This window comes from Hypomesus transpacificus, unplaced genomic scaffold, assembly GCF_021917145.1.
Source record: "Hypomesus transpacificus isolate Combined female unplaced genomic scaffold, fHypTra1 scaffold_30, whole genome shotgun sequence".
NCBI classification, from domain to species: Eukaryota; Metazoa; Chordata; class Actinopteri; order Osmeriformes; family Osmeridae; genus Hypomesus; species Hypomesus transpacificus.
Genome location: NW_025813826.1, coordinates 31,733 through 58,802, shown reverse-complemented (window position 1 = coordinate 58,802; position 27,070 = coordinate 31,733). Strand labels below are relative to the sequence as shown.

Genomic DNA, 27,070 nt, shown 5'->3' with positions numbered 1-27,070 from the left:
AAATGAATTCAGATCTGAAGTCCAGATCTTTGAAACAGAGATTAGCAGATGGGTTATACAATGTTGTTTTGTGAGTTGTCTACCAATTTTGTGTTGACAAAAGAGAGATTTGAACCGCTGATGAATTGTGATTTAAAGATACAGAAATCATGATAGTTATATCAAATCAAAATGTATTTGTATAGCCCTTTTTACAAGCAATGTCACAGAGGGCTTCACATACGCCCATAGAACTGCACCTCAACCAACCTAAACCCTCAAGGAAGGAAAAACTCCCAGAAAACTCACTAGAGGAGAACAATTTAAGAAACCTTGGGAGGAGCAATTCAGTGAAGGATCCCCTCCTCCAGAGACGGTTAGTGAAAGAGAGATGCAGAACACAGGCTGAACATAGTCATACAACAGGGAAGTGTCAAAGCCAAAATCCAGTGTTCAACTTTGGTCAGAGTTTGTAAATGTCAATTTAAGCAGAGGTAGCCACAGGGCTGGGGAATGTGGTCGGTACAGCATCACAGGCAGGGGGATGAGGAAAGGGACCGGGAACTCACTGTTGACCGTCACAGATCGATGTCCACTGGCGACCAGGTCCAACGTTGGCAGACCGATGGCCAGGTAGGTGCTGACATCTCAAACCCCCCACACCACAGGGGATGTGTGGAGGGGGACAGAAAGAGGAGAGCAGGGATTAGAGAATGCCAGGAGCAACTAACAGTTACAGTAATATTGGAACAAGGTCCCCACCGGTCAAGTGTGGACTAGTGCAGCGATTTAGCAGAGCAAAAAGGGTATTTGATGAAGCCCACTAAGATAGCGCCAGCCCCCCTCGGTTGAAACATGAAATCTGTTCCAGGGAAGAGAAACTCTAAAATATGAATAAGAATGCCCCGTCGCCCGTCGTTTCCACTAGTAACAGAAACAATAACAGGTGTTCAGTGAGCTGTTGTAACACAACTTTCTCTAGAGTTTTTGAGAGAAATGGCATATTTGAAATTCTTGTAGTTGCTAAGAGATCTGGGATCCAGGTTTGTTTTTTAAGTAGGGGCTTAAAATTGCTTGTTTAAAATTGTCAGGGACTTGGCCAGTAACGAAGTTTGTCAGGAAGGGGGTCGAGAAGGCAACTGGTGGGTTTCGATAAATCTATCAGCTTTATGAACGCTTCCATTGAAATAGGGTTAAAGTAGGTGAGAGCCTCAACATGCGGCGTGCTTGGTATAAAGGAAAATTCGGTGTTCATGGCCATTCGTCCAGGGCTGGTCTGTAGTTTGTCCCTAAATGCATGGATTTTGTGGTCGAATAATTCTAGAAAATCATTGGGAAAGAGATCTGTACTAACACCGTGTTTACTTTTTTAGTAATATTTTCATAAATGAATTGTTTACTTGTAATCTAATGCCATGATAAATCCTAAAACTAACATTTGTGAGGAATGTTTATCTTAACTGTTGAAAACAGTACTATCACAGACCGCTGTCATATGTGTCAGGCAACAGAGGCTAATGTCTTAATGCTAACGCCTCAGTGAAATAATAATAATAATACTTTATTTATATAGCACATTTCATATAAGAATGTGCTTTACATAAAATCAATAAAAACAATAATACAAGTGATAAAAGTAATACAAATAAATAAGAAATACAAAATTAAAATGAAACACAACAAAATACAAGCCGCAGTCTTTGCAGCAATCAAAACACATAAGCCGCAATCTTTGCGGTACCTCGAATCCGTCTTAGACTCGAGCTGCCTTTGCAGTTTCCGAAACATATAACAACCCAGAATAGCTGCAATCCATCTAGGACAGTAGCAGAGTACTGTTTCCGAAAGTAGATGTACAAGCTCAATATCAGCGTTATATCATTTTTCATTACATTTCACAATTGTGTTTTTTATCAAAATGTTAGCTAAAGGAGTAAATAGTTATCACCCTGGCTTCTTTGCTTGTGACATTTCTGCAGTTGTCTTGCCAACTTGCCAGTTTAGGTAGCCTAGTTAGCCTAGCTATCTCCCAGAAGTTAACGAACTGCTAAACCAGGGGTTGGCAACCTTTTTGATATGATGTGCCATAATTTTTTTTTCTTGACAATCACTATGCCATATCAACATTAACATTCACGTTTAATGATATCACAATTTAATTGTTCAGTAGATTCAAAATGTTCATATACATAAGACACTTAAAGCAACAACATTTTTGAATTTTATTTTTGAAGACACAAAGCAGCAAAAAAAATATTAAGCAACTCTAATTATTAGAGACTTTAATTTTACCATCGTTCCATTGGTAAACTCAACCAATGTTCTCTTTAAAACAGGTTTGGAAAGGAGCCTTTGATCCAGATTCGTTGTTAGACATAAAACTCAACTGGCGCACAGGCCCCTATTCATATCTCGTTTTTTTCTTTCAAGCTTGCTGCACACAATGCACTACTCGGCTATAGAAACTCCCCTTGCTTAACCCACTATACAACAGTTCAGGGACACAAGTGTGCTTTGGCAGGGATTTTTTTCGCATTCCTTTCAGCGCAAATACTGTAGTTTTTTTTTGCTTCATGTAATATTGTTTTTATGTTTTAGTCAAAATAAGATGATCGGTAGGCCTATCATTTAGAAACTATCTTTCTGTGTTATCTTAGCCTACTTCAATTCTGACTTGTGTGCTAAGTCCGACACCTGGACTTCTCTGTGCGTGCTGCAGTGGCAAGCTCAGAAGAGCGCGCTGACATAGAATTCTGCATGCATCGGTTTGTGTTTTTGGTTAAACACTTTTACAAGGCTTGTTTAGGATACTGCGGATTATCAATCTAAATTAATGTACTGACTAATAAAGTAAATCGTTAAAACTCAAACTTTAGATTTTAATGGGGCACAGGAGATTTGTACTGGCACATGTGCCCCAGTAAAAAGGGTCTAAAGACGCCCCTGCTTCGATCACTGATATAATAATAATAGATTTAAACTGTTATGTATACAAAACAAAAACATTTTCATTCCTGAGAACAAAAATCAGAGCAGCAATTGTATGACTTCACAAACTAATGCTGATTTTCATATCTGTTAAAGAAAACCAACAGGGCCCTGTGTAGGCAAATGGCAAATAAAAACAGGTAAATATATGAATACCAGTTAGTGTGAGCCCTGCCTGTTTTCCTTTGCTGAGCTCCATTATCTTGGGAGTGTAATGCGTCACCTTAAATTGCACACATGCTTCGGAGCTAACCCTAAACGAATACGAGAGGGGAAGAGAACATGTGCGAGAATATTTGCTTGCAGAGGTATGTCGATCCGAAGACCGTCGGCAAAGCCATTGCAACTCTTTTGAGACCGCAGAATTTCTTGGGCAATGAGCATGTGAAAATGCAAGTTCCTTGATTGTGCATTGATGTGGTTTCTTGCGCAGTTCTGCCAATTTTGTTGTCCACAGTGCTGAACTCTTGAACTCAATTAACTGAATTTCAATATCCTTTGTACCCATCCACTCTATCAGTGATTCGTTGAATTTGTGTCCATCGAAGCTTTGAGCCTTAATCAAAAAAGAGAACATATTTTCAAAAGTCCCCAAATCGTGTTGTGAACTCCAATTCTAGTTCTGAAATGTATTTGGATAGCTCGCCCGCGTTAATGCTGCGCTGCGTGGATAGCTCCTGTAGGCTACATGTTATCGGAATGTGGTGGTAGTAATATCCCTTGAAATAGCAAACTTGTCAAAAAATGCAGCCCGAAGATGTTTAAAGCGGTGTGTTCTGCACCTTGAAGCCTGAGATTTAGCTTGTTGAAGTGGCCTGTGATATCAGTGAGAAACTAGAGAGGGTACAATTTCTGGGGAAATTGTAGGGTGTGCTTGCTTGCGTCGGTTGCAGAGGGGTCAGTTTTTTAATGACATTTTTACAACTGATATTGCAGTATATTTAGGGGCCAAGTGGCACCTATTGGAATTGTTAGTTTTTTAATTATTATTATACCTAGGACTGGTAGTCTTTTAATTATTATTATACCTAGGACTAGGAGTCTATGGCAGCCCATAGAACCGATGGGTGCAAAGTTTTGAAATTTGGCACACTGATCCCCTGATTATTGGCATCAAGTTTCATGTCGATCCCTGAAGGACTATAGCGCCATAAAGGCCTCAAAGTTGGAGGTGTGTTAACGCCCATAACTTTTGAACCGTGACACTTTTGAGGTATCATTGGATTCCTTAGACTTTTTTTTTTTCCCGTCATTTGTATTTTAAGAAATGACAACTTTTTGTCACTCATCCTGGGCCGTTGCTCCGAGATCATCTTCAGACCATGCCACCAAAATGTATCAAAATGTCCAACCGTTCACGAGTAACGTGATTTTGACAAAGAGCACACCAAAGTGTACGTGAGGCCTTGTCTCTGGGACGGTTTACCGTATGGAGACAAAACTTTGATAATGTCATCACGAGCATGTCATCTAATCATCTTCCTACCACAATCACCTTGATATGTCAAAATATGACTGAATTACAGCTGTTTATACTTTGGTCAAATCTGACACCATCGCCACGGGAGAAACGGCTTCCTTTTTTTAATAAAGTAACCGAACACAGCATTTTCCAGCAGTGAGAATAGCTCACTGGGATAAGATGGGCTCCTTTGCAACGCAAGGTCGTAGGATCGAATCTAGTCACAGTAATCCAGCAAGTCTTGATACCGGAACATCTGTTTAGCGAAGCCAGGTATGCCACAGTAGCTGTCTAGCAGTATAATCATAATGGGAACGATAATGTTTCATTCTCAGGGTGTTTATACTCAAGAAGTGTCAGATTTATTGTGCTCTGTAGATATAACGCTAATACATCTAGCCAGTGCATTTTGTCTTAAAATGACATGAATGTTTTTTATTTTGCTTCTTTACATTTAAATACCTTAACCATGATATAATTGAAATGTAATTTTAAAAGGTTTTGCTTTCCCTGTAATATTTTTGTTTTGAAACAAAAATAAATGTTGGCCCGCGCTACTACCAGACGGTTCTCGGGTAGTGGCTCATGCAAACATCCACGATAATTGCTGCGCGAACTGTGTAGCTTAATAGGGCAGGGCTTCAGACTGCGACCAAATTGTTGCATTTCGAGACCAGTTTTGAGACAGTGCAAGCATTGTTTACAAGCACTCACGCAGGTGCGACCTACAAATTTGGAATTTATAGAACAATTATTTGTTTGTAAACATTTGGGATGCACGCGCAATGTGGTTAAAGAAAACTGGGAAAGGATAGCATTTTAAATGGCAAAAGGACCACACGGATAATACAAATAGTTAGATTTGAAAAGACCAAAAAGGTCGAGGAGGACAGCCTTTAAGAGAGAAAGCGATTCCCCATTGATCTGTCGCATTAGAATTTTGATTTGGGTCACGAAAGTCTTGAAATTTGAGTGAGAATGTCGCCCGGTACAGACCGCATAGTCGAGCGGCAACCATGTCTTCACGTCATGTCACAAAGTTCATAATTTTACAGTTTTACAGTCAATTCTACCTCTAAAATGTCGAGCAGGGCAACTTTCAGAGATATGGGAATTTTAGCCAGCTGGTACGATAATTTTTCTGATTTGTTTAAACTGGCAATCTGAGTGAGACTGCGTCTCCGTTACACTGTTGTGACTTTAGCCTTAGTTAAACTCGCTCACTGGCAGTGTGCACAATGTTGTATTTCTTTCCCTTCTACACCAGAAACGTCAGGGAGGACTGTGTAATGTACATACGAGCCTGATGAAGATAGCCAGCATCTCGGATTTCTTTAACAGAGCCTGTTTCATTCGTCATTTGACTGAGAAAGCGACCTCTGTTAGCCAGGCTAGTTTTGCCCGATCACTTGGTCAGGCTATTTAAGGATACCGGGGTCAAGTGAATTTTGTGCATAGACAAGTGAAACAAGTGAGCCTCAAAAAGTTAATATCAAGCCCTGCAATCCAATGGCCAGAGATATATGATGACCTGATCGACACTCCAAGTGTAATAGACCAGGGAGAAGTTCCATCTTTTGCAACCTACATGCGCAGTTGAGCCTGCTTGACAGTTGTGTGACGTAGGGTGATAATTGGTCTATTGGGTGTGCACAACGTTAGCACACGTTAACAACGACGCATTGGTAAGACGTCCTTGTACAGCGAAATCAGTGAGCCCTCAGCATTAGTACCGTAGCGAAATGTTTTGGAAAGTTGAGGCTATTCTTCGCTAGGTACCTATAAACCTAGCTAAAACTCTAGGAAAGTTTAGGCTATTTTTCGCTAGGTTCCTACGAACATGTCTTAATCTGCCAAACCAGTGGGTTTCCCTTCGTTCTTTTTGTGAGCAGTCTCACGATCCCTTCTCATGGAGCTGAGCAGCTAAATACTTATTTAGCATTAGCATTGTTAGCTACTGTTAGCTCCTACCCAGAAATTGTACCCTCTCTACATTAATAATTACATTGTAGGTCAATATAAGGTGTACCCCTAATTTTCTGCTTGCGTTCCCAAAAAATTCAGTCAGGGGCTACTGTGCTCCTAGTAAAAAAAGTTTGTCTGGAGCCCAATAGGGTATACGCTACTGTATATTAAAGTTGGTCATAATGGTGGTACTTGGAGAGTCAAATATTTTCTGAGGTGGTACGGGGTGTGAAAAGTTTGAAAACCACTGATCTAGATTAACGCCAAGATTACAGTGAGATTAATCTAGATTCAAAAAATTAATCTATGCCCACCTCTAATAAAAATGCATTGCTAATATTTATAAAGATTACATAGATAAAAAAAATAATGCTGCTTATGTACAACTCAAAATACTAAGAGTGAAGTGTAGAATGAAATAATTGTCTTTTCATTTCCCCTGCTAGACAGAATGGTGATCAGCAGCCTCATAGTTGAATCAAAACGAATACATTTGGCAGACCGGTGTAAAAATGGACCTAATCTCTATGATTTAAACATCCTTTTAAGTTTTTCCCTTCTCGTGATATTTTCAGGCATTTAGCCTACTCATATTGCATTAATTCATTAATGAAGAAACCCCTTTGAAGATTATTCCAACAAAGACGTTACCGGCAGTATGAGTAGCTATCTCAGATGGAATCGCGATTCAAACAGTACCATCTGCTAACTGAAAATATGCTCCCAAAAATGTAAATAAGCTTGACATTTATTCAGTGGAAAATCGCTCATTCATAAAAACCTCACTGGTAGCGATCATTGTCAGTAACAACGCAAAATGCGATGTAGCCGTGTGGAGAAGCTGCACCGTCCTTACGAAAAATAAGTATACTTCAAGTTTATTTTGTAAGTATACTTAGTATAAAAAGTATACCATTATCATGTTACTTAAAGGAGACATGAAATGCTGTTTTTGGATGCTTTTATATAGGCTTTAGTGGTTCCCTAATACTGTATCTGAAGTAGCTTTCCCGAAATTCAGCCTTGGTGCATAGTTACAGCCACTACGAGCAGTCCCTCAATGAGCTTTCCTCAAAACGCGCTGTTTCTGTGTCTGTAGCTTTAAATGCTAATGAGGAGGAGAGGGGCGGCAACATGCGCTTATGTTTACAACGGATGTATCGCAATGGCTCGTAGCCCCCGTTGCTGTAAGATGCCTCGAATTTAGCCATTTAGCAATTAATGTTTTAATTAATATAGGTCTATTTATTTTAAACAATGTCAAAAAAGTCAATTTAGATTAGTTTACAGGGTATTTTTTTTATCAACGAAGGTCTTAAAAGGTCCTCAACCTACGTAACCTATCGTTCACAACGTCAATCATGGCGTGTCGTTTTACTTTGATTGAAGCGGGGGATGAGGGAGCTTTCGTTGTACACGATTTAAATGGAACGTTTTTTCTGGAATAAGTCACGTGGCCGTGTGCATTGCTTTTGCTGTGGTGGATTGTATGATCCATGTTTTACCTCTCGGGCTGTTAAAAAATAGGGTGCACGCGCAATTAGCTTGACTACGTAAATCTGACTTGAATTAGTAGGACTGCGTGAGCTGAAATTGGCCTTTATGGAACCACTTAAGCCCCGCTTGACTAATTAAACTTATTGAAGTCTGGTTTAGGACTTTAAGTCTAGCTTTTTTGAGTGGCCTTTATGGAATGGGCTCGACCTTTGCCTGTAAACCGTGATTCTGACTGTCAGAGACCTTTAAATAGGCTGACCGAGTGAAACTAACCTGGCTAACGTAGGTCGCTTTTTTCAGGCAAATGACGAATGATATAGGCTTGTTTAGAAATATCCTATATACTGGCTATCTTCAGCAGGCTCTTGTCTACAAAAAGCAGCCCTCCCTGACATTTTAGGAGTATAATTGAGTGAAATACAATATTGTTTACAAACTGCCAGTGAGCGAGCCGGGTCTGTCTCTGAGGCTCAGTCAAAACAATGTACCCCCAGGGACGCAGTCTCACTCCACTTGCAAGTTTGCTTTATTATGTCTATGGCAATGCTGCCAACTTTTCAAAAACCTTGGCATGAGATATTTGTCTCACGGTGCATGTGTCACACGGTGAAACCGTGAGAGTTGGCAGCTCTGGTCTATGGGAAGAACTGCCACTCAAGAAACTTCCGGGTTTTGAACTGATTGCAGTTCCACTCAAGTTCCATATGAGGGCGCTAACGGTCGAGTGCAGAATGAATGGAGGTCTATGGAGATATACCCTTCAAAATCCACTTTTCTCAGGATATAATTTTTTGTCTACTAATTTGAATTCTGAATTCGAAAGGGGAAGCAAAGACAATACACACCGCTGGATGTTTGATTTTGTTAAAGTCGCCTTTCTGTTCTAAAAAGCCTTTGAATATGTAATTGACGTCATACACATCGTACGACCAGAGCTACTGCTTGACAGCAAGCTCTGCTTACTTCCACTTTTCTCTCGAGGCATCAACAACACAGCTGACAGGCAAGGCTCTCCCTGTCAATACACATGCTAGAAAGAGTTTTGGCTTGCTAATGTTGTTGTTAATGTTGCTAATGCCCTGACATTCTGGTTCTGCTTCGGATGCCATCAAGCGGGATCTCTGGTTGTAGTCAGTCCTTCACTAATCAATCAGCATTCGTTAGCAGAATGCTAGCATGTTATGAGCAACAAAGACTTACCTTGTAAGAAATCGAAAGGACATAAGTACTCGTTCATTCAACTTTTGACCTGTAATCCATGTTGAACATGCAAAAACTACCATGAAATCTGAGATTTCTCAACGAAAATCAGGCGAAAGAGACAAATTTAGCCGTTTAGCTCCTTAGACTCCCAATAATTTTGCACTCGACCGCGATCACTCCCAGTGGAACTCTGGTTGAACTGCAACAAAATTCGGTACAATGGGGCTTAATAAGGAGTGGCCAGGCTCTCCTTAAACAGGCTCTGGTTATGGCGGCCACAGACATTATTAAGAGTAGACGCCGCATCGACCGCTACTGCCTACTGGCGCTGACGAGCCGTGGGGCCGCCATCTTGGAAAAGGCAACCGCTCCACTCAGTGTAATCTGTTTGGCTGGGGCAATGAGCTGTCAGCGCATTTAATTAATCATACCGAACTGATTTTCACGCGGTTTGCTTTGCTGCAAAGGTCATACATGTAGCTATGATACAGGACATGGTTATTATTTTCCCAAAATAAAACCAATAGTATGGTAATGTTACATTTTACTTGTGAAAAGTAGGAGTGGCAAGGCTCTCCTTAAACAGGCTCTGGCTGTGTTCCCACTGCGTGTTAAGACGAGATGCTAGTGACACGCTAAGTTATCGGAGTCTCCTGCATTTACGTAACAAGTTTTGCCCGATTAGCAAGCTATTTTTCCTAAAGTTTTGTTAGCGATTGAATGGTAATGCAAGCTAGCTAAAACAATGTTAATTAGCTTGGCTAATCTGGTTTTCATAGCAACAGAAATCAACAAATCAGATCAGTCGAACTTTATCATTTGCGAGGAAGGCAAGCGATCCCCCATTTAGCCTCGAGGAATAACGTGGTCCCGGTTTTTGGGACACCACCGGATAGAAAATCAGGAAATGACGTACTCGAATGAAAAGAGTTTGTGCAACTTCGGGTCTTTATCAGAAAATGAGGTACCCAAATAGGGCTGCAACTAACGATTATTTTAGTAATCGATTAATCTGTCGATTCTTTTTTCGATTAATCGATGAATCGGAAAAAAAAAAAGCATTCATTTCCAAACCCTTTATTCAAAAACAGAAATGACAGTGCAAAACATCTTCAGAATGTGCACAAACAGGCACATCATTTTGAAAAAGTTATTAATATTAGAGTGGATTTAATGCTATTTTCAGAGATGAGCAATTTGAGTTTGGTAAAAAAATTAAATGAAAGGTTGTGGAAGTAGGCCAGATTTTATTATAATATATGGTGTATATGTAAAAAAGTTTGACACAATTTTGAAAAAAGTTAAGATTTGGAAAGATTAAGGTATTTTCAAAGATTTTCTATCATTTTTTTTTAAACTTCATTGAAAAAGTAGAAGTAAGGCTGTGGAAGTAAACCAGACATTGTTAAGATACTGGTGTACATGGTGTACTTTTCATACATTTCAACACCTAATTGCAACTTCTCTTTCTGCATGAAATACTGTATCTTAAATATATCCAGATACATGTGTTAGTTATACTACATTCATTTAAGAACTCTGAAATCCAAACAAACATTCATGCACTTAAACTTAATAAAAAATGTCATTTCTGAAGAAGGGTCATTTCAGGTTTCAAATCAATTTTATTACAGACAAATGCAAAAGGGCTACATGGCGTTAAACTTGGAGCTTTTTTCTATACAAACTGTATATGTCAACACTTAATAGGGCAACAAGGAACAGAGAAAAGTACACCATGTGTGTGCTAGTTAGTTGTGCAACCACTCACTAAGGGCAGCTAAGGCCGTGTGAAGTGAAACCTATACACAAAGGGAGCTCTCCTGTAACAGGATTGGTGACCACTAGTCTAAGGAATAAAAAGGTTGATATCCTTGAGTGACCCAGTGAGAGCCCCAACCTATATCCAATGAAAGATGTGTGGCATGTCTTGAAGATTGCTCTCCATCAAAATTACCCATGCAACTTGACACAGCTTTTGTATTATTAATAGTGCAACTTATTTTTGACACTTAAAAGTAACCATTCAATTAGTGGAGTTCAAGTTCAAGTCTTTTATTTGTCAGGTACACAGAACAACACAAGGTTAGACTGGGCACTGAAATTCTTAAGACAAGACAATGCAAGCACCTGGCATAACATAACATAGAAGTACACGGAACATAATTTACATCTATGCTGAGCTTAAATAAGTGAAACTTCCTAAATATACCGATAGCAATAAATAATCGACTATACTAACCCAAATACTAAAACTTCCTAAATTACAGATAACAATAAATATACTGACCCTAAATGCACATAAAACCTGTTTCAACCCTATAACCTCTTCTAACCTAAGTGGAGTACAGTACAATAGTGCAAATTTGCAGATCAGTGACTAAGTCAATGACTATACAGGAGCCTGGTGGCCAGGTACAGTGAGGTACAGTAGTGCAATGTTACTGATAGTGCAACCAGTAGCTGAAAGTGAGTATAGAGTATAAGTGACTAGTGTGCAGTAAATCAATGTCCATATCAGTGTCCATTCAGAAGCCTGATGGCCCTTGGGTAGAAACTGTTGTCTAGTCTGCGTGTGCGCGACCGGATGCTGCGGTAACGCCTGCCAGAAGGCAACGGGGTAAAGAGACTGAAGGATGGGTGGGAACAGTCTCTTAGAATCCTGCCGGCTTTCCTTAGGCAACGTGTGTGGTAGGTGTCCTACAGGGCTGGGAGCTTCCTGCCGATGATGAACTCAGTAGAACGGACCACACTTCGTAGGGCCTTGCGGTCCCTGTCTGTGCAGCTCCCATACCACACTGTAATACAACCAGTCAGAATGCTCTCGATAGTGCATCTGTAAAAGTTAGTGAGGATGACTGAGTCCATACCAAACTTCTTCAGTCTCCTCAGGAAGAAGAGGCGCTTACGGGCCGCTTTGACCACCTTGTCCGTGTGAACAGACCAGGTGAGGTCATTGCTGATGTTCACCCCGAGGAACTTGAAGCAGCTGACCTTCTCCACTTCCGATCCATTGATGAGTAGGGGTGCATGCTCCTCCTCCTGCCGCCTCTAGGTCAAGCGCCTAGCGGCATGCATAAACTGTGTCTGAGCAGGGTACACAGGATCATTAGTGCATAAGAACCTCACATGCACAAGTTGTGTCTGAGCAGGGTGCACAGGATCATCAGTGCATAAGAACCTCACATGCTGCTATCCCTGCATTTCAGTTGCACATTCCATTTTCCTCTGCACATTTAGAATTGCCATGATGTATATATTTTTACAGTTGTGTGATCAGTTAGCTAACAATTTACAGCAACACCACCACACTAAGGGGACAATAAAATTGATTGATGTGATCTTATAATATTACTAATACAAATATATATGGAAAAACACGACTAAGCCTACAGCATTTTGACATTCGTTTATTTAGCCTGTAGGTATCAGTAGGCCCTAAAAAAGTAGATGCATTGAATGAAGTTGGAAGGGCGAACTCCCAAGTCAATAAAGATTAATTGGCAAGTTTATAAACGTGAATACCCTAAAATGTAACTGATAGATAACCCATATTAGGCTAATCGAGTTAGATGAGGGAAACTTTTACTTTGAAGGAACAGGTAGTGCTGACGACACATTCGGCCAATGACAGGCATTTCACACTTACCTCCACCCACGCGAGAAAAATCCAAATATAAAGTTGTTTTATGGTTTGTGTTTAAAAAACGAGAAAACAAAATAACAAGTCAAAATCAGTTTTTCCTTTTTTGCAAAAAAACGAAAAAACGGACTCACAGACGTTTTTCGTATTCATGCGTGTTCCCGTTATAATGATATAAGGAATTAAACTCACGTACACGGACCGCATCAGTCAGCACCAGTGACTCAGTTGTCTTCAGACCCAGCATCACTTTTTCAATGATGCTCGGTACGTTTGCCTCCATTTCTGTGAAACGTACCGTCACAACACTTACTGTGACTGGCTTTCCATTCTGTACCTCACCAATGCTGATTGCTCTATAACACAAAATAGAATAAATATTATACTTCATAAGTATGTGATCCCATGGTAAAGTGTCAGTGGATTGGAAAATATTTATTGACACTTATTTGTATTATATATCAAAATACTAATAAACAATAGTATATCAAATGAAGGTAAACCTTGTCCAAGACTTCACAGTAGTGGCATGGGGGTACTACAGGCAAAAGCAGAGCCAGCTGACGCTGATGGCAGCGATGAAAATGTAACCCTTGGTCCCGGTCCTGAGGTAGGAGTGATGGGTGGAGTGGTGGTGGTGGGAATTTCACTCTCTCAATGGACCTCATAATGGGACCTATAAACAAGGTCAATGGCGCTGAAATAGCCTGGTTCTCCAGGGAATATGGCAACGTTGGCATCGTCAGTCAAGTAAAGACTGCTACCGGTGACCTAATAAAGAAGCACATTTTGTTATAGTAACTACAAAGCTGGGGCAGCACGATAGTGTACTGTAGCTACTAAACACGTGACTAGCTACCAAACGGTTGCAAAACAAAAGCGTATGTTCTTTACATACTTCATGGGTAAAAAAAACAAAACAGTTACTATTCATTATAGGCTACTTTCTTTAACAACATTGTGGACATATTTTTCTGAAAGAGCTGTGGGCTGGGTTGGACCAACTGGGTCCACGATGTATAATTACTAAGCTAGCAAGCAGTTATTTCTGACACCCGAGCCCACGCTGAAATTAGAGGTTAGTTAGCTAAGCAAGTTAGCTCTAGCTAACTTTAGCTAGCAACTGCCCCTTCTTTCAAAATCCAACGATTTAACAAAATACCTGAAATATGCGGGTGATCTTCTCAACCTGCATGCCTCCTGTTTAAAAGTCAGCCTTTTGCTGCCACGGTAGAGGATATATGTATCCATATTACAATTTTTTATAAAGGTAGCAAGCTTAACTTTTTTGTTGCACGTTGACGATGGTGATGGTGAGTTCTTGCCAGTGTTGCGCGGTCAGATTCGTCACGTGTTGGAGTTCTAACTACTCACTATATTGAGGGGGCACGTTCGGTAACTTCATACACTGTTTTATTTCAGTACACATACATTAAATTAATCCAATAGTAGGCTACCTTAATTATTTTTATGTTTTATGTTTAAAAGATTTAATTAAAAACATATTGAGCGGGAGAACCATGGTTGAAGTACAATTTTAGCAGTACAGCGTTTCTACTGAATGTTTAAGAATCAGATTTTGGGCTGGGAATCTGATCTTAGATCTGCAGCTATAAAACAAAAATAATAATTGACACAGTTAGCTTTGAACCATAGAGTTAATATAACTAGAGACAGCTACTTTTGTCTTCCAAGATGGCGTCCCCATTCATTTCTATGAAAAGTGCTCAGTGGCGCAGTGAGGCAAGCGAGAGCTCCTAACGGACCGCGCCATCTTTCCAGACCGACTCGTCCGGTCTTGCGCAGAAGCTTGTTCCTAGCTCCGAAACTCGTGCATGCTTGCAACTAGCTGTATACGTCATACTTTGCGACAACCAGTCGCGAGCTTGTGAGCTGGAGCTAAGGCATTGCAGAAAACTGTCAAGAAGCAGATAGCCTACATGTGAACTTTACGAAAATCAATACTATTAGTACTGTAGTATTATACGTGTAGGGCCTATACGTTGTTCTTTTTGCTTCGTGTTTATAGTTTAACTGCTTATGTATTGTGTCGGATAAATAAACTGTAAACCTGAATATCTGGCTCCATCGTTGTTCTAGCTTTACAAAGCAAATTAAGCCTATACCTTTGTTATTGTTATAATGATGATGAGTGTTGTTTACTATTACTAGCTTATTGTTAATGCCATCGTTGTGGTGTTAACTGACTTTAAGTTCTAACAATATAACGACCATAACAATATTTTCACGTTATCAGACATGATTTATTCATCTTTGTCTTTGCCTCAGAATAACATGTCAACAATATATAATGACGCCGTAACATGCCACGATATTATAACTAATTATATTGGGCTATAATTACGTTTGTCATGCCATGAGCATAATAGCGTTCATTACAAAATGGTTAAATCTGCTTTAAAAAAACTGAAATTAGCTCTACAAACAACCGTCATTTATGTGCAACCATTTGTAAAACGTGCTACAATAAAGGCAGGCAGCTGTAGATTATCAAATCCTTTCTCCTTGTTCTCATTCAGCTCAGGTAAATCAGCGATTTGCTGATGCTCCCTTTTGTGCTCGTTCATTGTTCGTATCCGCTAGCACGTTTCAAGGCAACTTTTCTTGACTTAAGCATATAAATGGGCTGCTAGTTTACCCATTTCGGATTGGTTTCAATTTTAGCAAAAATCAGGAAAAATTATTCTAAGAAAAAGCTAGTAGTATGAGCCAGGTTCGAGAATCGAACAACATTTTTTGTGGGAGATAGTTTTAGATATGTTGACTGGAGTTAATAGAATAAAAACGACCGGACGAGTCGGGTAGAAAATCGGAAATGCAATACCACCTACATCCACCGGGGCTGTTGCCTCAAGCCGAGAGTCGAGGGGTGGGGGCTTGCTTTGAACAGGCGACTGGTTACGTACACTACATACAGGAATATCATGTGACACTAGATTTGACGTACCAGGCTCTGAACGTACCTCAAGTAGGCCTACCTATGAACCATAGATAACGGCAAAATATTGAAGCCAGCAATATGAATTCACCAACACTTGAACCCTTCCGCGAAGTTATTCAAGAAATGAAGATGCAAGGGAAGACATACAAAGAAATTTCGACATTCCTAACTTCCACTGGTGTCCAAAGAGGGTGTTCTATAGACAACATAAAGCGGTTTTGTGCCGACAATAACTTTTTAAAAGGAGTTGTGTCGGCCACTCATTTGGAATTGGCAGTGGCCAAAGGTATACAGGAGGTGGGTACACAAGAAGTATGTTTCTCTGTGTCATGAACCACAGAACTAAATGTATATATAGTGGTGATATAAATATTTACTTCACATTCAATAAAGAATCTGAACATATATAAAGTTGTATTTCAATATACATATTCCTAAACATATAAGTTCATATTTTTACATTTGTCATATAGCCTACACACACACATACATTTTGCATAAATGTATTGAAACAAATTACTTTTAGGGTCTTTAAGCACCAGGTAGTGCGTCCATCATGAAAAAGGTCACATAAAGAAAGCTTCTGTCTAATGTCTGTTGGTGTGTTTGTCACTTTGTCACAACAGACCGGACCCACATTTGGACGTAAAACGATGACTGGGTACCTATCCACCAAGGGTATTAATGCGTCTGAGGGTCGAGTTGGGGCTGCGCTAAGATCAGTCCAGCAACCAAACCACAAAGCACGTTGTCATGTAAGTATTTTGCCCAACGGGCCTTAATTGTTATCCCATATGTGCTGATGCAAATGTTTTTTTTTTACAGAAAATGGTTATGCTTCAATCTAAATAAATATGGTTGTTTTAGGGGGCACGGAACTTAAACCCATTTCCCTACCATGCTGAATACATGGGACACAAGCTTCACATGGACCAGAATGAAAAGTTAGTGATGTTTGGGGCCACACATGTCTTGGCCATTGATGGCTTGACTTCTAATATTGTTGGTCATTCAACCATGCCTGTGAAAAATAACCTCATAATTTATGAGAATGTTTACAGGTAAGCAGTTATTGATGTTGTATATTTTTTCAATTTGTAATTAACACACATATATAATTATTAGTGGTATCTTAAATAATCTTTTGTTGTCATTAATGGTTTTTTTTTATGTGCTTGTGCTCTTTGTGTTGAACATTTGTTTTAACAGACCAGCGGTTTTGGAATATGGAATGTGGGATCAAGTAAGGGTAGACAACGGGAAAAAGTTTTACCTGACTCTATTTATCCAACAACAACTGTCAGGTTACAGAAACAACCTGGGGGGTATTCCAAGTAGCAGGTTTAATGAAAACTTTGAGTTGTTTAACCCTGAAAAGAGGCATACTCCGAGTTCCACGTTCCAGAAAGAGAGGTAACGAAACCTTTTGGTAAGTTTTCATGGTAACTTACTCCTTGAAACAAACCTGCTCGCTAGCAGGTTTACCAGGCCAAACTGTGTTTCTACCGATCTCCTCCCACTTTCTTAGCCTGATAGTGTTGGCAGACACGGCATATCATTTCCTGGTTTAGCCGAGCGATCTCGAACAAAATTTAATTTGCTTAGTTATACGCCGGGAGACGATTTTAAGACTGCGGTTTGGTGTACTTTAATTCCCTGATGGATACCTAAGTTAACGTTACCGTTTCCTGTCACAGTCTGTAATTTATTTTAGCAACATTCTCAGCCCTTGGGTCTTCATCGATAGTGTTACTCGCCGTGGATTTGCACTCAGAATTGACCAAATGCCTTTTAAAATAATTTAAATTATAATTGGTCTTCTTTATTGCCTACAAATAGAAATCCAGCAATGAGTAGTCTATTTCTATCGGCTATTGTTCCTACAATTTACATAATTTATATGATTCCTACAATTTACATGATGTAGGCTACCGTCCTGTAACTGTTATTTCAGCAAATCTATTTCAACATTGTTGGGGGTCAATATATTGGCCAAACAACCGAAACTAATTCCCCTATGGTTTGAAGGAAGATGGGAAACTGAACAGTGTATTAACATTAACCAAATAATGCCAATACCAATGGAATTACAGTTATTTGACTCTTTGGGTTAAATCAGAGCAAGAATGGTCAAATTAAGGTTAAATAATATAATCATTTTATCATATTTCAAATGAATGCAATCAATTAAGTTAACTCTTATGCCTACTCTACCATGATTATTGTAAACCAGAGATAGAAAGCATGAGGTGAGGCAGAAGGAGTAGGCCTAGGCCAAGCCAGAGCTGAGGAGATCAAGAATCCACAGAACAATGCTTCACAATTCCTTTTATACCCAAGAACAACTACAATCACACCAGAATCTTGACCCTCACTTATCAACATGTCTAGCAATGCTACAGTAAGTTACAAAGATGTGAGAGCCATCAAGTTGAGACTCCATCCAGTAACTCCATATTTTACCATATGAGAGGTGGGGGCAGGTGGATAGCCTTACAAGATCAGCCTTTATTCTTCTGCCCTATGTACAACATCTCTTGGTCAAAATAGAAATTCAGCAAATTCAACAATTAATATTAATGTAGGTTATTGTTCCTACAATTAACATCACCTGTGTCCATGCATCCTCCCGTAACTGGTGTTCCAGTAAATCTTTTTGGAGATTAGCCTTTATTCTTCTACCTTAAGTAGGCCTACACCATCTCTTGGTCAGTTTTTGGCACTTTCTTCACGAGGTGGAATTTGTACAACTAATTTACTTGTAACTGGGTATACATGAGATTACATTAGCTACATTTCACAGTTCCACATGCAAAATTCACTTGCCATTAAATGAACATCTCACTGTATACAGCATCTATGGTCTGATTAACAGGATCAGAATGTGCAAATCGTTTTTTTAATATTAATTATTCTCACAATGTCATTGTAACTGACAATTCCGTACAAGCCTGTAAATAAAAGTAGATGTTGAGAGAACTACCAGTAGCTACATACATAATTCTCTGCATCCATTTCTGCGGCAGCAGTCAATGTCTCTTCGTCATCTTAATCATCATCATATTTTGATGAAAAACATTCTGTTGGGGGAAACCGCTACTACAAATTGAAATAGGCACCAATTGATATTTACTTAGTATCATGTCGAATATGATTAAAACTAAGGTGACGTCGAGGCTACAATCACAAGCGTATAGCCTTAGCAAAATATGCGTTATGTATGTTTTTACACTTAATAAAACATTGAACACTTTTTCTCCTGTAATATTAACAAACAGTGGGGTTAAATGTTCAATTTATGGACTGGCTATTGCCTTCAATTGTATGCATTGACTCGGCAGCAATTGTCTCCCACGCCACTTGTCTACGCTGCTACAGCCGTGTTGCTTTTTTCCTGGAATATGTGCTCGACCATAAACACGAAATAAAACTTGTATCTGAAGTTTGGTGGAGTATGCAACGTTTTTTTTTGCCGTGTGCCATGGTGGATTCTAGAATCGGAGCTCCATCGATGTTGGCTTTTAATAGTTCTCATGCCCGCGCTTAACTCTGAGTTGACGTACTCCGAGTTGAGTTAACAAATTCATATCAGCTTTTCTGGAACCGAATTTTCAGAGTTTCCCATGTTAGAGTAACTCAACTCAGAGTTCAAGGTTAATCTCAGAGTTTGTTAAACCCGCTACCTGGAATACCCCCCTGGAATACCCCCCTGGACAGAGCACCTTACCTACAAACCAAATCAACAAGGGTAGGTTGATATAGCCATGAGTAAATAACTCACCAGGGGGGTATTCTAAGTAGCGGGTTTAACAAACTCTGAGATTAACCCTGAACTCTGAGTTGAGTTACTCTAACATGGGAAACTCCGAAAACTCGGTTCCAGAAAAGCTGATCTGAATTTGTTAACTCAACTCGGAGTACGGCAACTCTGAGTTTAGCGCGTGCATGAATGCTACCAAAAGCCAACATCTATGGAGCTCCGATACTAGGATTCACCATGGCAACCGACGACAAAAAACGTTGTCATACTTCAGCACACTTTAGAAATAAGTTTTATTTTGTGTTCATGGTCAATCTGAGCACATATTCCGGAACAAAGCAACACGGCTGTAGCAGCGTAGCCTATAGCTACAATTGGCGTGGGAGACAATTGCTGCTGAGTCAATGCATTACTATTTGAATGCAATAGCCGGTCCATACATTGAACATTTAACCCCACTGTCCATTAATATTACAGGAGAAAAAGTGGTGGACTTAATAAAATAGCAATGTTATATTACATATAAAAATATACTACGAACAGGTAATGCATATTTTGCTTATAGCCTAAGCAAAGATGGGCAGTATTTCAATTACTTGTATTTGAAATACACATTTCAAGACACATTTCGAGTATTTTGTCATTTCTATTTGCTGATAAAAATCAAATGTAATTTGTAACAAAATACTTAAGTGTGGAATAATTCTGTATTTAAAATACTCGAAATACTTTCTCGACAAATCAAAAAAACGGTTCAAGAGTTCAGTCTTCAGATCAAAGCTGAGTTAGAGACCCTTTGTTTTCTGGAGGACACCAGAAAAGACCTGCTTTCTCTTCAGCAGTACCAGTACCCACTTATCAAGCTCCTTTTTGCTCCCTTTTTGCTCCCTCCCTCCTTCAGCTCCGGTTGAGAGACTGTTCTCGTTTGCAGGAATAATATTCAATCCACACAGGAGGCGGTTAGCCCCAGAAATATTGGAAAGGTTGTTTTGTTAAAGGCAACTAAACTGGCTACTCAGTGGTTGGGTCTCAACTCACTTGTTAAGTTACCTGTTCACTGAGTGAGTGAGTGAGTGAGTGAGTGTGTGAATGTGTGAGTGAGTGTGTGAGAGTGAGTGCCTACTCATCCTCTGATGCCTCAGTGTGTGTGTGTGTGTGTGTGTGTGTGTGTGTGTGTGTGTGTGTGTGTGTGAGGGAGAGTCTGTGTGACTTGTCAGGTGGAGGGTCCTCTCTCCAGGTGCAGTAGAGGACTTTATCAAGGACTTATGCAACACTGCTATTGTGTTAGCATCCCTGTGGAGGGGCAGGTAGTGTGGAATACACACACACAAACACACTCCCCTATGCCTATAGGAAATCACACATGGATTTGTCAAAGCGTCATGAAAGCTTGAGAGAGAGAATTTTGAATTTTCAACAACAATTTTTTTATAATCTTAAAAAAACTACACAAGAACATTATCAAATCATTTTTAGACAATATTGAATGAATAAATATATCAACGTTTGTAAGTTTATGGGCTGTTAAGTCCCATTAATAATAAAATATATATATAGACACAGATTATGTGTATGAATTGATTATGTAATATAATTAATCAAGTTGTTGTCTTTTAATAGCTTGGCTTAGTTACACTGACATTCTGTGACTGTTTTTTCTTTTTGGGGGGTTCACCAGATCTTTGTGTACAAACCTGAATGCTCTGCTATACCAAATTGTTAGAAAACTGAAAAAATCCAGAAAAAGTATTTCCTATATTTTAAATACAAAATACATGTATTGTATTTTGTTACATTTTCTGGCACCAGTATTTTGTATTTTATTTTAATACATTTATTTGAGGGGTATTTTGTATCCAAATAAATTTTGATGTATTTTTGCCCATCCCTGAGCCTAGGCTACGCTTGTGATTGTAGCGTCGACGTCACCATGGTTTTAATCATATTCGACATGATACAAAGTTTAAATATCAATTGGTGCCTATTTCAACTTAGTAGTAGCAGTTCCCCTCAACAGAAAGCTTTTTATCAAAGGATTAAGATGATGATTAAGATGACGAAGAGACATTAATGACTGCTGTCATTATTATGTATGGTAGCAACTGCTGTTATCTCTCCATGTAGCCTACTTTTATTTACATGCTTTTTTTGTAATTGTCAGTTACACTGACATTATGAGAATAATTAATAAAAAAACGATTTGCACATTCTGACAACAGGGCATGCTGTATACAGTGAGATGTTTATTTAATGGCAGGTGCATTTTGCATGTGGAACAGTGAAATGTAGCTAATGTAATCTCATGTATACCCAGTTACAAGTAAATTAGTTGTAGGCCTACAAACTGCACCTCGTGATGAAAGTGCCAAAACTGACCAAGAGATGGTTTAGGCCTACTTAGGGTAGAAGAATAAAGGCTAATCTCCAAAGATTTACTGGAACACCAGTTACGAGAGGATGCATGCACAGGTGATATTAATTGTAGGAACAATAACCTATATGAATATTAATAGTTGAATTTTCTGATTTTCTATTTTGACCAAGAGATGGTGTAGGCCTAGCCTGGCTCTGCCCTCCTACGTACTTCTGCTCAATTTGGATTTTGCTTCTGTACTAGGTCTGGGATGTCGGTTCTGAAGTCGGTTTCCAGAAACAATTTCTTTGTAGGTCCAATCAGCGAACAGAGGGAGTGGCTGAGAACGATGACGTTAATATCGTGCACTTGTTTGAGTAGTTCAGTAATGGCGGCGGAGAAAGATGCGAGCGAAACTATTCTGCGGTTGTGGCAACGCTGCCGAATATAGGTTAAAGCCGGAGCAAGAACATTCCTTGCTAATTTTTCTTGGTGGCCATGATGTTGTGGCCCTCCTCCCCACGGGGTTCAGGAAAAGTTAGATTTTCCAGCTACGGCAGCTAGCTCCGTTACAGTAGTGGTGAAGGAGTTGGCTCAGGCGAACGCTTGCGATCAGAAAGTGCAAATCAGAGTGGCTCTGGGTGGATCCAATAGTTTTAAACTTCAACAGAGGACCCGCCTTCAAGGAAGTTAACATTTGTCAATCGAGAGATCCCAGACCCTCTGTACAAATGAAATGTACGAGGGTCTGGTTAGGACCAGGCTAGTGCCTACTTATGGCAGAAGAATAAAGGCTGATCTTGTAAGGCTATCAACCTGCCCCCACCTCTCATATGGTAAAATATGGAGTTACTGGATGGAGTCTCAACTTGATGGCTCTCACATCTCATTGTGTAACTTACTGTAGCATTGCTAGTCATGTTGATAAGTAAGGGTCAAGATTCTGGTGTGATTGTAGTTGTTCTTAAGGAATTGTGAAGCATTGTTCTGTGGATTATTGATCTCCTGAGACCTTCTCCTCAGCTCTAGGTTGTCCTACTCCTTCTTCCTCACTCTTGCTTTCTATCTCTGGTTTACAATAATCATGGTAGAGTAGGCATAAGAGTTAACCTTCATTGATATCATTTATTTGCAATATGATACAAATTATTTAACCTTAATTTGACCATTCTTGCTCTGAATTAACCCAAAAATCAAAATAGTCAAATAACTGTAATGCCATTGGTATTGGCATTATCACTGTTCAGTTTCCCATCTTCCTTCAAACCATAGGGGAATTAGTTTTGGTTGTTTGGCCAATATTGACCCCCTACAATGTTGAAATAGATTTGCTGAAACATCAGTTTCAGGATGGTACATCATGTAAATTGTAGGAATCATATGAATCATGTAGCCTAAATTGTTGGAACAATAGCCAATAGAAATAGGCTAGGCTACTCATTGTGATTTTCTATTTGTAGGCAATGAAGAAGACCAAATACAATTTCAATTATTTGTATTTATTTCAGTGCCCAAAAGCATTTGGTCAATTCTGAGTGCATGTCCACGGCATGTAACACTTGCGAAGAAGGCCCAAGGGCTGAGAATGTTGCTAAAATAAATTACAGATTGTGACGGGAAACGGTAACATTAACTTAGGTATTCATCAGGGAATTAAAGCACATTAAATTGCAATCTTAAAATCGTCTCCCAGCGTATAACTAGAAAATAAAATTTTGTTTGAGATCGCTCGGCTGAACCAGGAAATGATATTCCGTGTCTACCAAAGCTATCGGGCTCATTAAAAGTGGGAGGGGATCGGTAGAAATGCAGAGTTTGGCATGGAAAACCTGCTAGCGAGCAGGTTAGTTTCACGGAGTAAGTTACCATGGAAACTTACCAAAAGGTTTCGTTACCTCTCTTTCTGGAACGTGGAACTCGGAGTATGCCTCTTTTCAGGGTTAAACAACTCAAACTTTTCACTAAACCCGCTACCTGGAATACCCCCCATTCCATTCCAGAAATCCCCACACATATACAGAAACCTGGAATTCATCAGTATCATACCAGTACTTAATTCAAATAAACAAATACACACAATAAATACATACAATTCTTGTTTGTCAAATTGGAATGTTGGTATTTAATTACTTTAGTTAATGTACAAAATGCACTTTGGAAAATAATTGTATTACATTGCTGCAGATGTTCAATCAGTTTTGGAAAACAAACTGCAAAAATTTTTGTTACAGTATATTCTCAAATTATTCAAATGTCAGGGATACTACATCTTTCTTTCTTCTTGATCTACAGAATCACAGAATTGAGCGGATTTGGCCTGAAATGAACAACAGGGTCAACTACCCAATAAAGACAGCTTTAGTCAATCTACTTGACCAAGAGCGGATCAACATGGAAGACAGTACAGTGAGGTTCTGTGTTTCTAATCTGACATGTCAGATTGCCAGCATTGGGATCAACAGAGTTGTGGACTCATGGAATGCCCATAGAATTCCAGGTATTTTAATGCAGCCTTCTCACATCAGTTCATGTCAACCTTTAACATTATGAGGAAAATTATGCAAGCAGTAATTGAAAGCTCAAGTAATTAACTATATTGCTCCAACGAATATACAATGCATGCAGTTACATACAATATATTCAGGGGCGGACTGGCAATCGGGGATACCGGGAGAATCCCCGGTGGGCCGACGGGGTTGGGATGGTCCAAAACACCGGCCCACTTCCATTACCAACCGGCCCTCTGACATCGCCAGCATCTCAGATTATTTCACATGTCACAGCTTGAAGACGTAAAATACCTCCAGGACCTTTTCTAATCCAGATTCACTGACTGAGAATTATACTGCTCCTCGCGATCTGTATATACAGTCATGGTGCCGATTTTTCAAAAAAAATTCAGACGTGTCTTCTGAAATGTGTTCTTACGGACTTCGGAAGTTTAACGTAAGAAATTAAACATATGATGTAATTTCTTTGTAATCATCCAAAATAATGTGTATATGGGTATTTTTCCAAGTAGGCCAATGACTGGTCGATACGTGCAATCGATGCATTGAGTGGGCAACTCGCCGTGTTTTGAGTGGGCCGCACGCCGTTTACTGAGTGGGCCGGTCTGACAGTAAAAGTCCCGGGCCACTTTTTCCCCCCAGTCCGTCCCTGAATATATTACTTCAATATTCATGGGTGTGATTCTAAATCCATACCACCATTTCAAGATGTGCATTTGTGAATCACGATTGAATTGTTATAAATAAAAAGTGTATAAGGGGAGTCAGATGGCTGAGCGGTGAGGGAGTTGGGCTAGTAATCCGAAGGTTGCCAGATCGATTCCCCGCTGTGCCAAATGACGTTGTGTCCTTGGGCAAGGCACTTCACCCTACTTCTCTCGGGGGGGATTGTCCCTGTACTTACTGTAAGTCGCTCTGGATAAGAGCGTCTGCTAAATGACTAAATGTAAATGTATAACATAGTATAACAATGTATAACAATGAAATAATAAGAGTTTCACACCAGGCAGAGGAGTTCCAAACATCTTGGCACAACATGGCTGTGTCAAGAAGGTCACAAAGGATCTCCTACCCTGTGCCTCATACCAGATACCAGATAGTCATTGACCAGATCCTCAACATTTGGCATCAACCCGTTTCGAAATGCAGAAGAGCAAGCCCAAGTGGAGAGACACTTTGAAGAACAGTTTCCAGACATGACAGTCATTTATGACAATGTAATAAACAATACATATACACCCTTCCAGGATGCTCTTATGCATCTGATCCATCTTACTGTAAACCTATGAAAAGAAAACTTCCTCTTTCCCAGTGACAAACAACTGCACGCATACACACACACACAAACGCTTAACACCTTTAGCATCTCTTGTTGCCCTATTAAGCGTTGACATATACAGTTTGTATATAAAAAAGCTCCAAGTTTAACGCCATGTTGCCCTTTTGCATTTGTCTGTAATAAAATTGATTTGAAACCTGAAATGACCCTTCTTCCGAAATGACATTTTTTATAAAGTTTAAGTGCATGAATGTTTGTTTGGATTTCAGAGTTCTTAAATGAATGTAGTATAACTAACACATGTATCTGGATATATTTAAAATACAGTATTTCATGCTGAAAGAGAAAGTACAGTTAGGTGTTGAAATGTATTTGACTTTGTATGGTACTTGAATGTTGCATCCCAAAGGAACAGAGAAAAGTACACCATGTGTGTGCTAGTTAGTTGTGCAACCACTCACTAACGGCAGCTAAGGCCGTGTGGAGTGAAACCTATACACAAAGGGAGCTCTACTGCAACAGGATTGGTGACCACTAGTCTTAAGGAATAAAAAGGTCAGAATCCTTGAGTGACCCAGTGAGAGCCCCAACCTATATCCAATGAAAGATGTGTGGCATGTCTTGAAGATTGCTCTCCATTAAAACTACCCATGCAACTTGACACAGCTTTTGTATTATTAATAGTGCATGTTACGTTCTCCAGTGTTGTGTTTGTGGTAGTGTGTTTGTGTTTCCCCAAGGTTCCCTCGCTGATTGAAGCGCTGGCTCCTCCCCCCCCTCATCAGTGACTGCAGCTGGAGTCACGCGTATAAAGACCGCCGCATAACGCTTCTCGGGTCTCTTTTTGTCTTGGGAGAGCTGCCCGTTGACTGTGGTCTGTTTGGTTGGGTTGCGCTATTTGTTTGTATTGGACTATTCTGCTCTGTGTTGCGCTGTGCGCTCTGTTTTGTGCGATCTGTGTATATACTAATTATTGTTCTTCTGTTCCCAGGGGGAAGGGGAAAGCGCCTTGGGAGTGTTAGGCAAGAGGCCCATGGGAACACATCACCCGTAGCTGAAACCTTGTTAAACACACTAGGGAAGACCTGGGCGGACCACCCCCTGTGTTTCTGGTTAGCGCCGGCTGGCGTTTGAGTTAGGAGTGTGACTTATTTTACTTTCATGGTTTTGGTTCCGTACAGCCCTTTCCCCCCCACTACCGTGTTTGGCAAAATAAAGCCCCTTTTAAACGGTACCTCTGCCTTGTCTGTTCTTACCCCTGCGACACACATCACGCCTGTTCTCTGGCTACCGGGTGGGCTCACTAGCAGCGGGGCGTTGTGTTCCCTCTAACAAGAGGCGCAAGTAACAGAATGGGTGGCTCGCATGTCTTATTACAGGGTATCGAGGCAAAAACCATCCCTGTACCGTTACACTGGGTCCACTTACAGTCAGACTTGGTTTCAGGCCGGTTCCGTGTTGGTGTGGTG

At 39.9% G+C, this 27,070-nt stretch overlaps 1 protein-coding gene and 1 long non-coding RNA gene across 4 annotated transcripts; one reads left to right on the top strand and one right to left on the bottom strand.

Moving 5' to 3' along the window:
- Positions 1-365: 365 nt before the first annotated feature.
- LOC124463664 lies at positions 366-26,817 on the top strand. Of its 3 annotated transcripts, none has more exons than XM_047015478.1 (6): positions 366-612; positions 16,326-16,454; positions 16,567-16,760; positions 16,909-16,942; positions 24,105-24,309; positions 25,329-26,817. In XM_047015478.1, the coding sequence occupies exons 1-6, from the start codon at positions 493-495 to the stop codon at positions 25,427-25,429; spliced, it is 783 nt and encodes a 260-aa protein (XP_046871434.1). In that variant the 5' UTR covers positions 366-492; the 3' UTR covers positions 25,430-26,817. The 3 variants fall into 3 exon arrangements, 2 of the variants coding, with proteins under 2 accessions (XP_046871434.1, XP_046871433.1); XR_006955595.1 differs by lacking the exon at positions 366-612 and adding an exon at positions 15,611-15,996 and having other exon boundaries at positions 16,909-17,040; XM_047015477.1 differs by lacking the exon at positions 366-612 and adding an exon at positions 15,615-15,996.
- LOC124463665 lies at positions 12,074-17,059 on the bottom strand. The gene is made up of 3 exons (XR_006955596.1): positions 16,973-17,059; positions 13,241-13,508; positions 12,074-13,093 (listed from the first exon to the last, which is right to left on the bottom strand). It is a non-coding gene; the product is annotated as an uncharacterized LOC124463665 (long non-coding RNA).
- Positions 26,818-27,070: the final 253 nt, after the last annotated feature.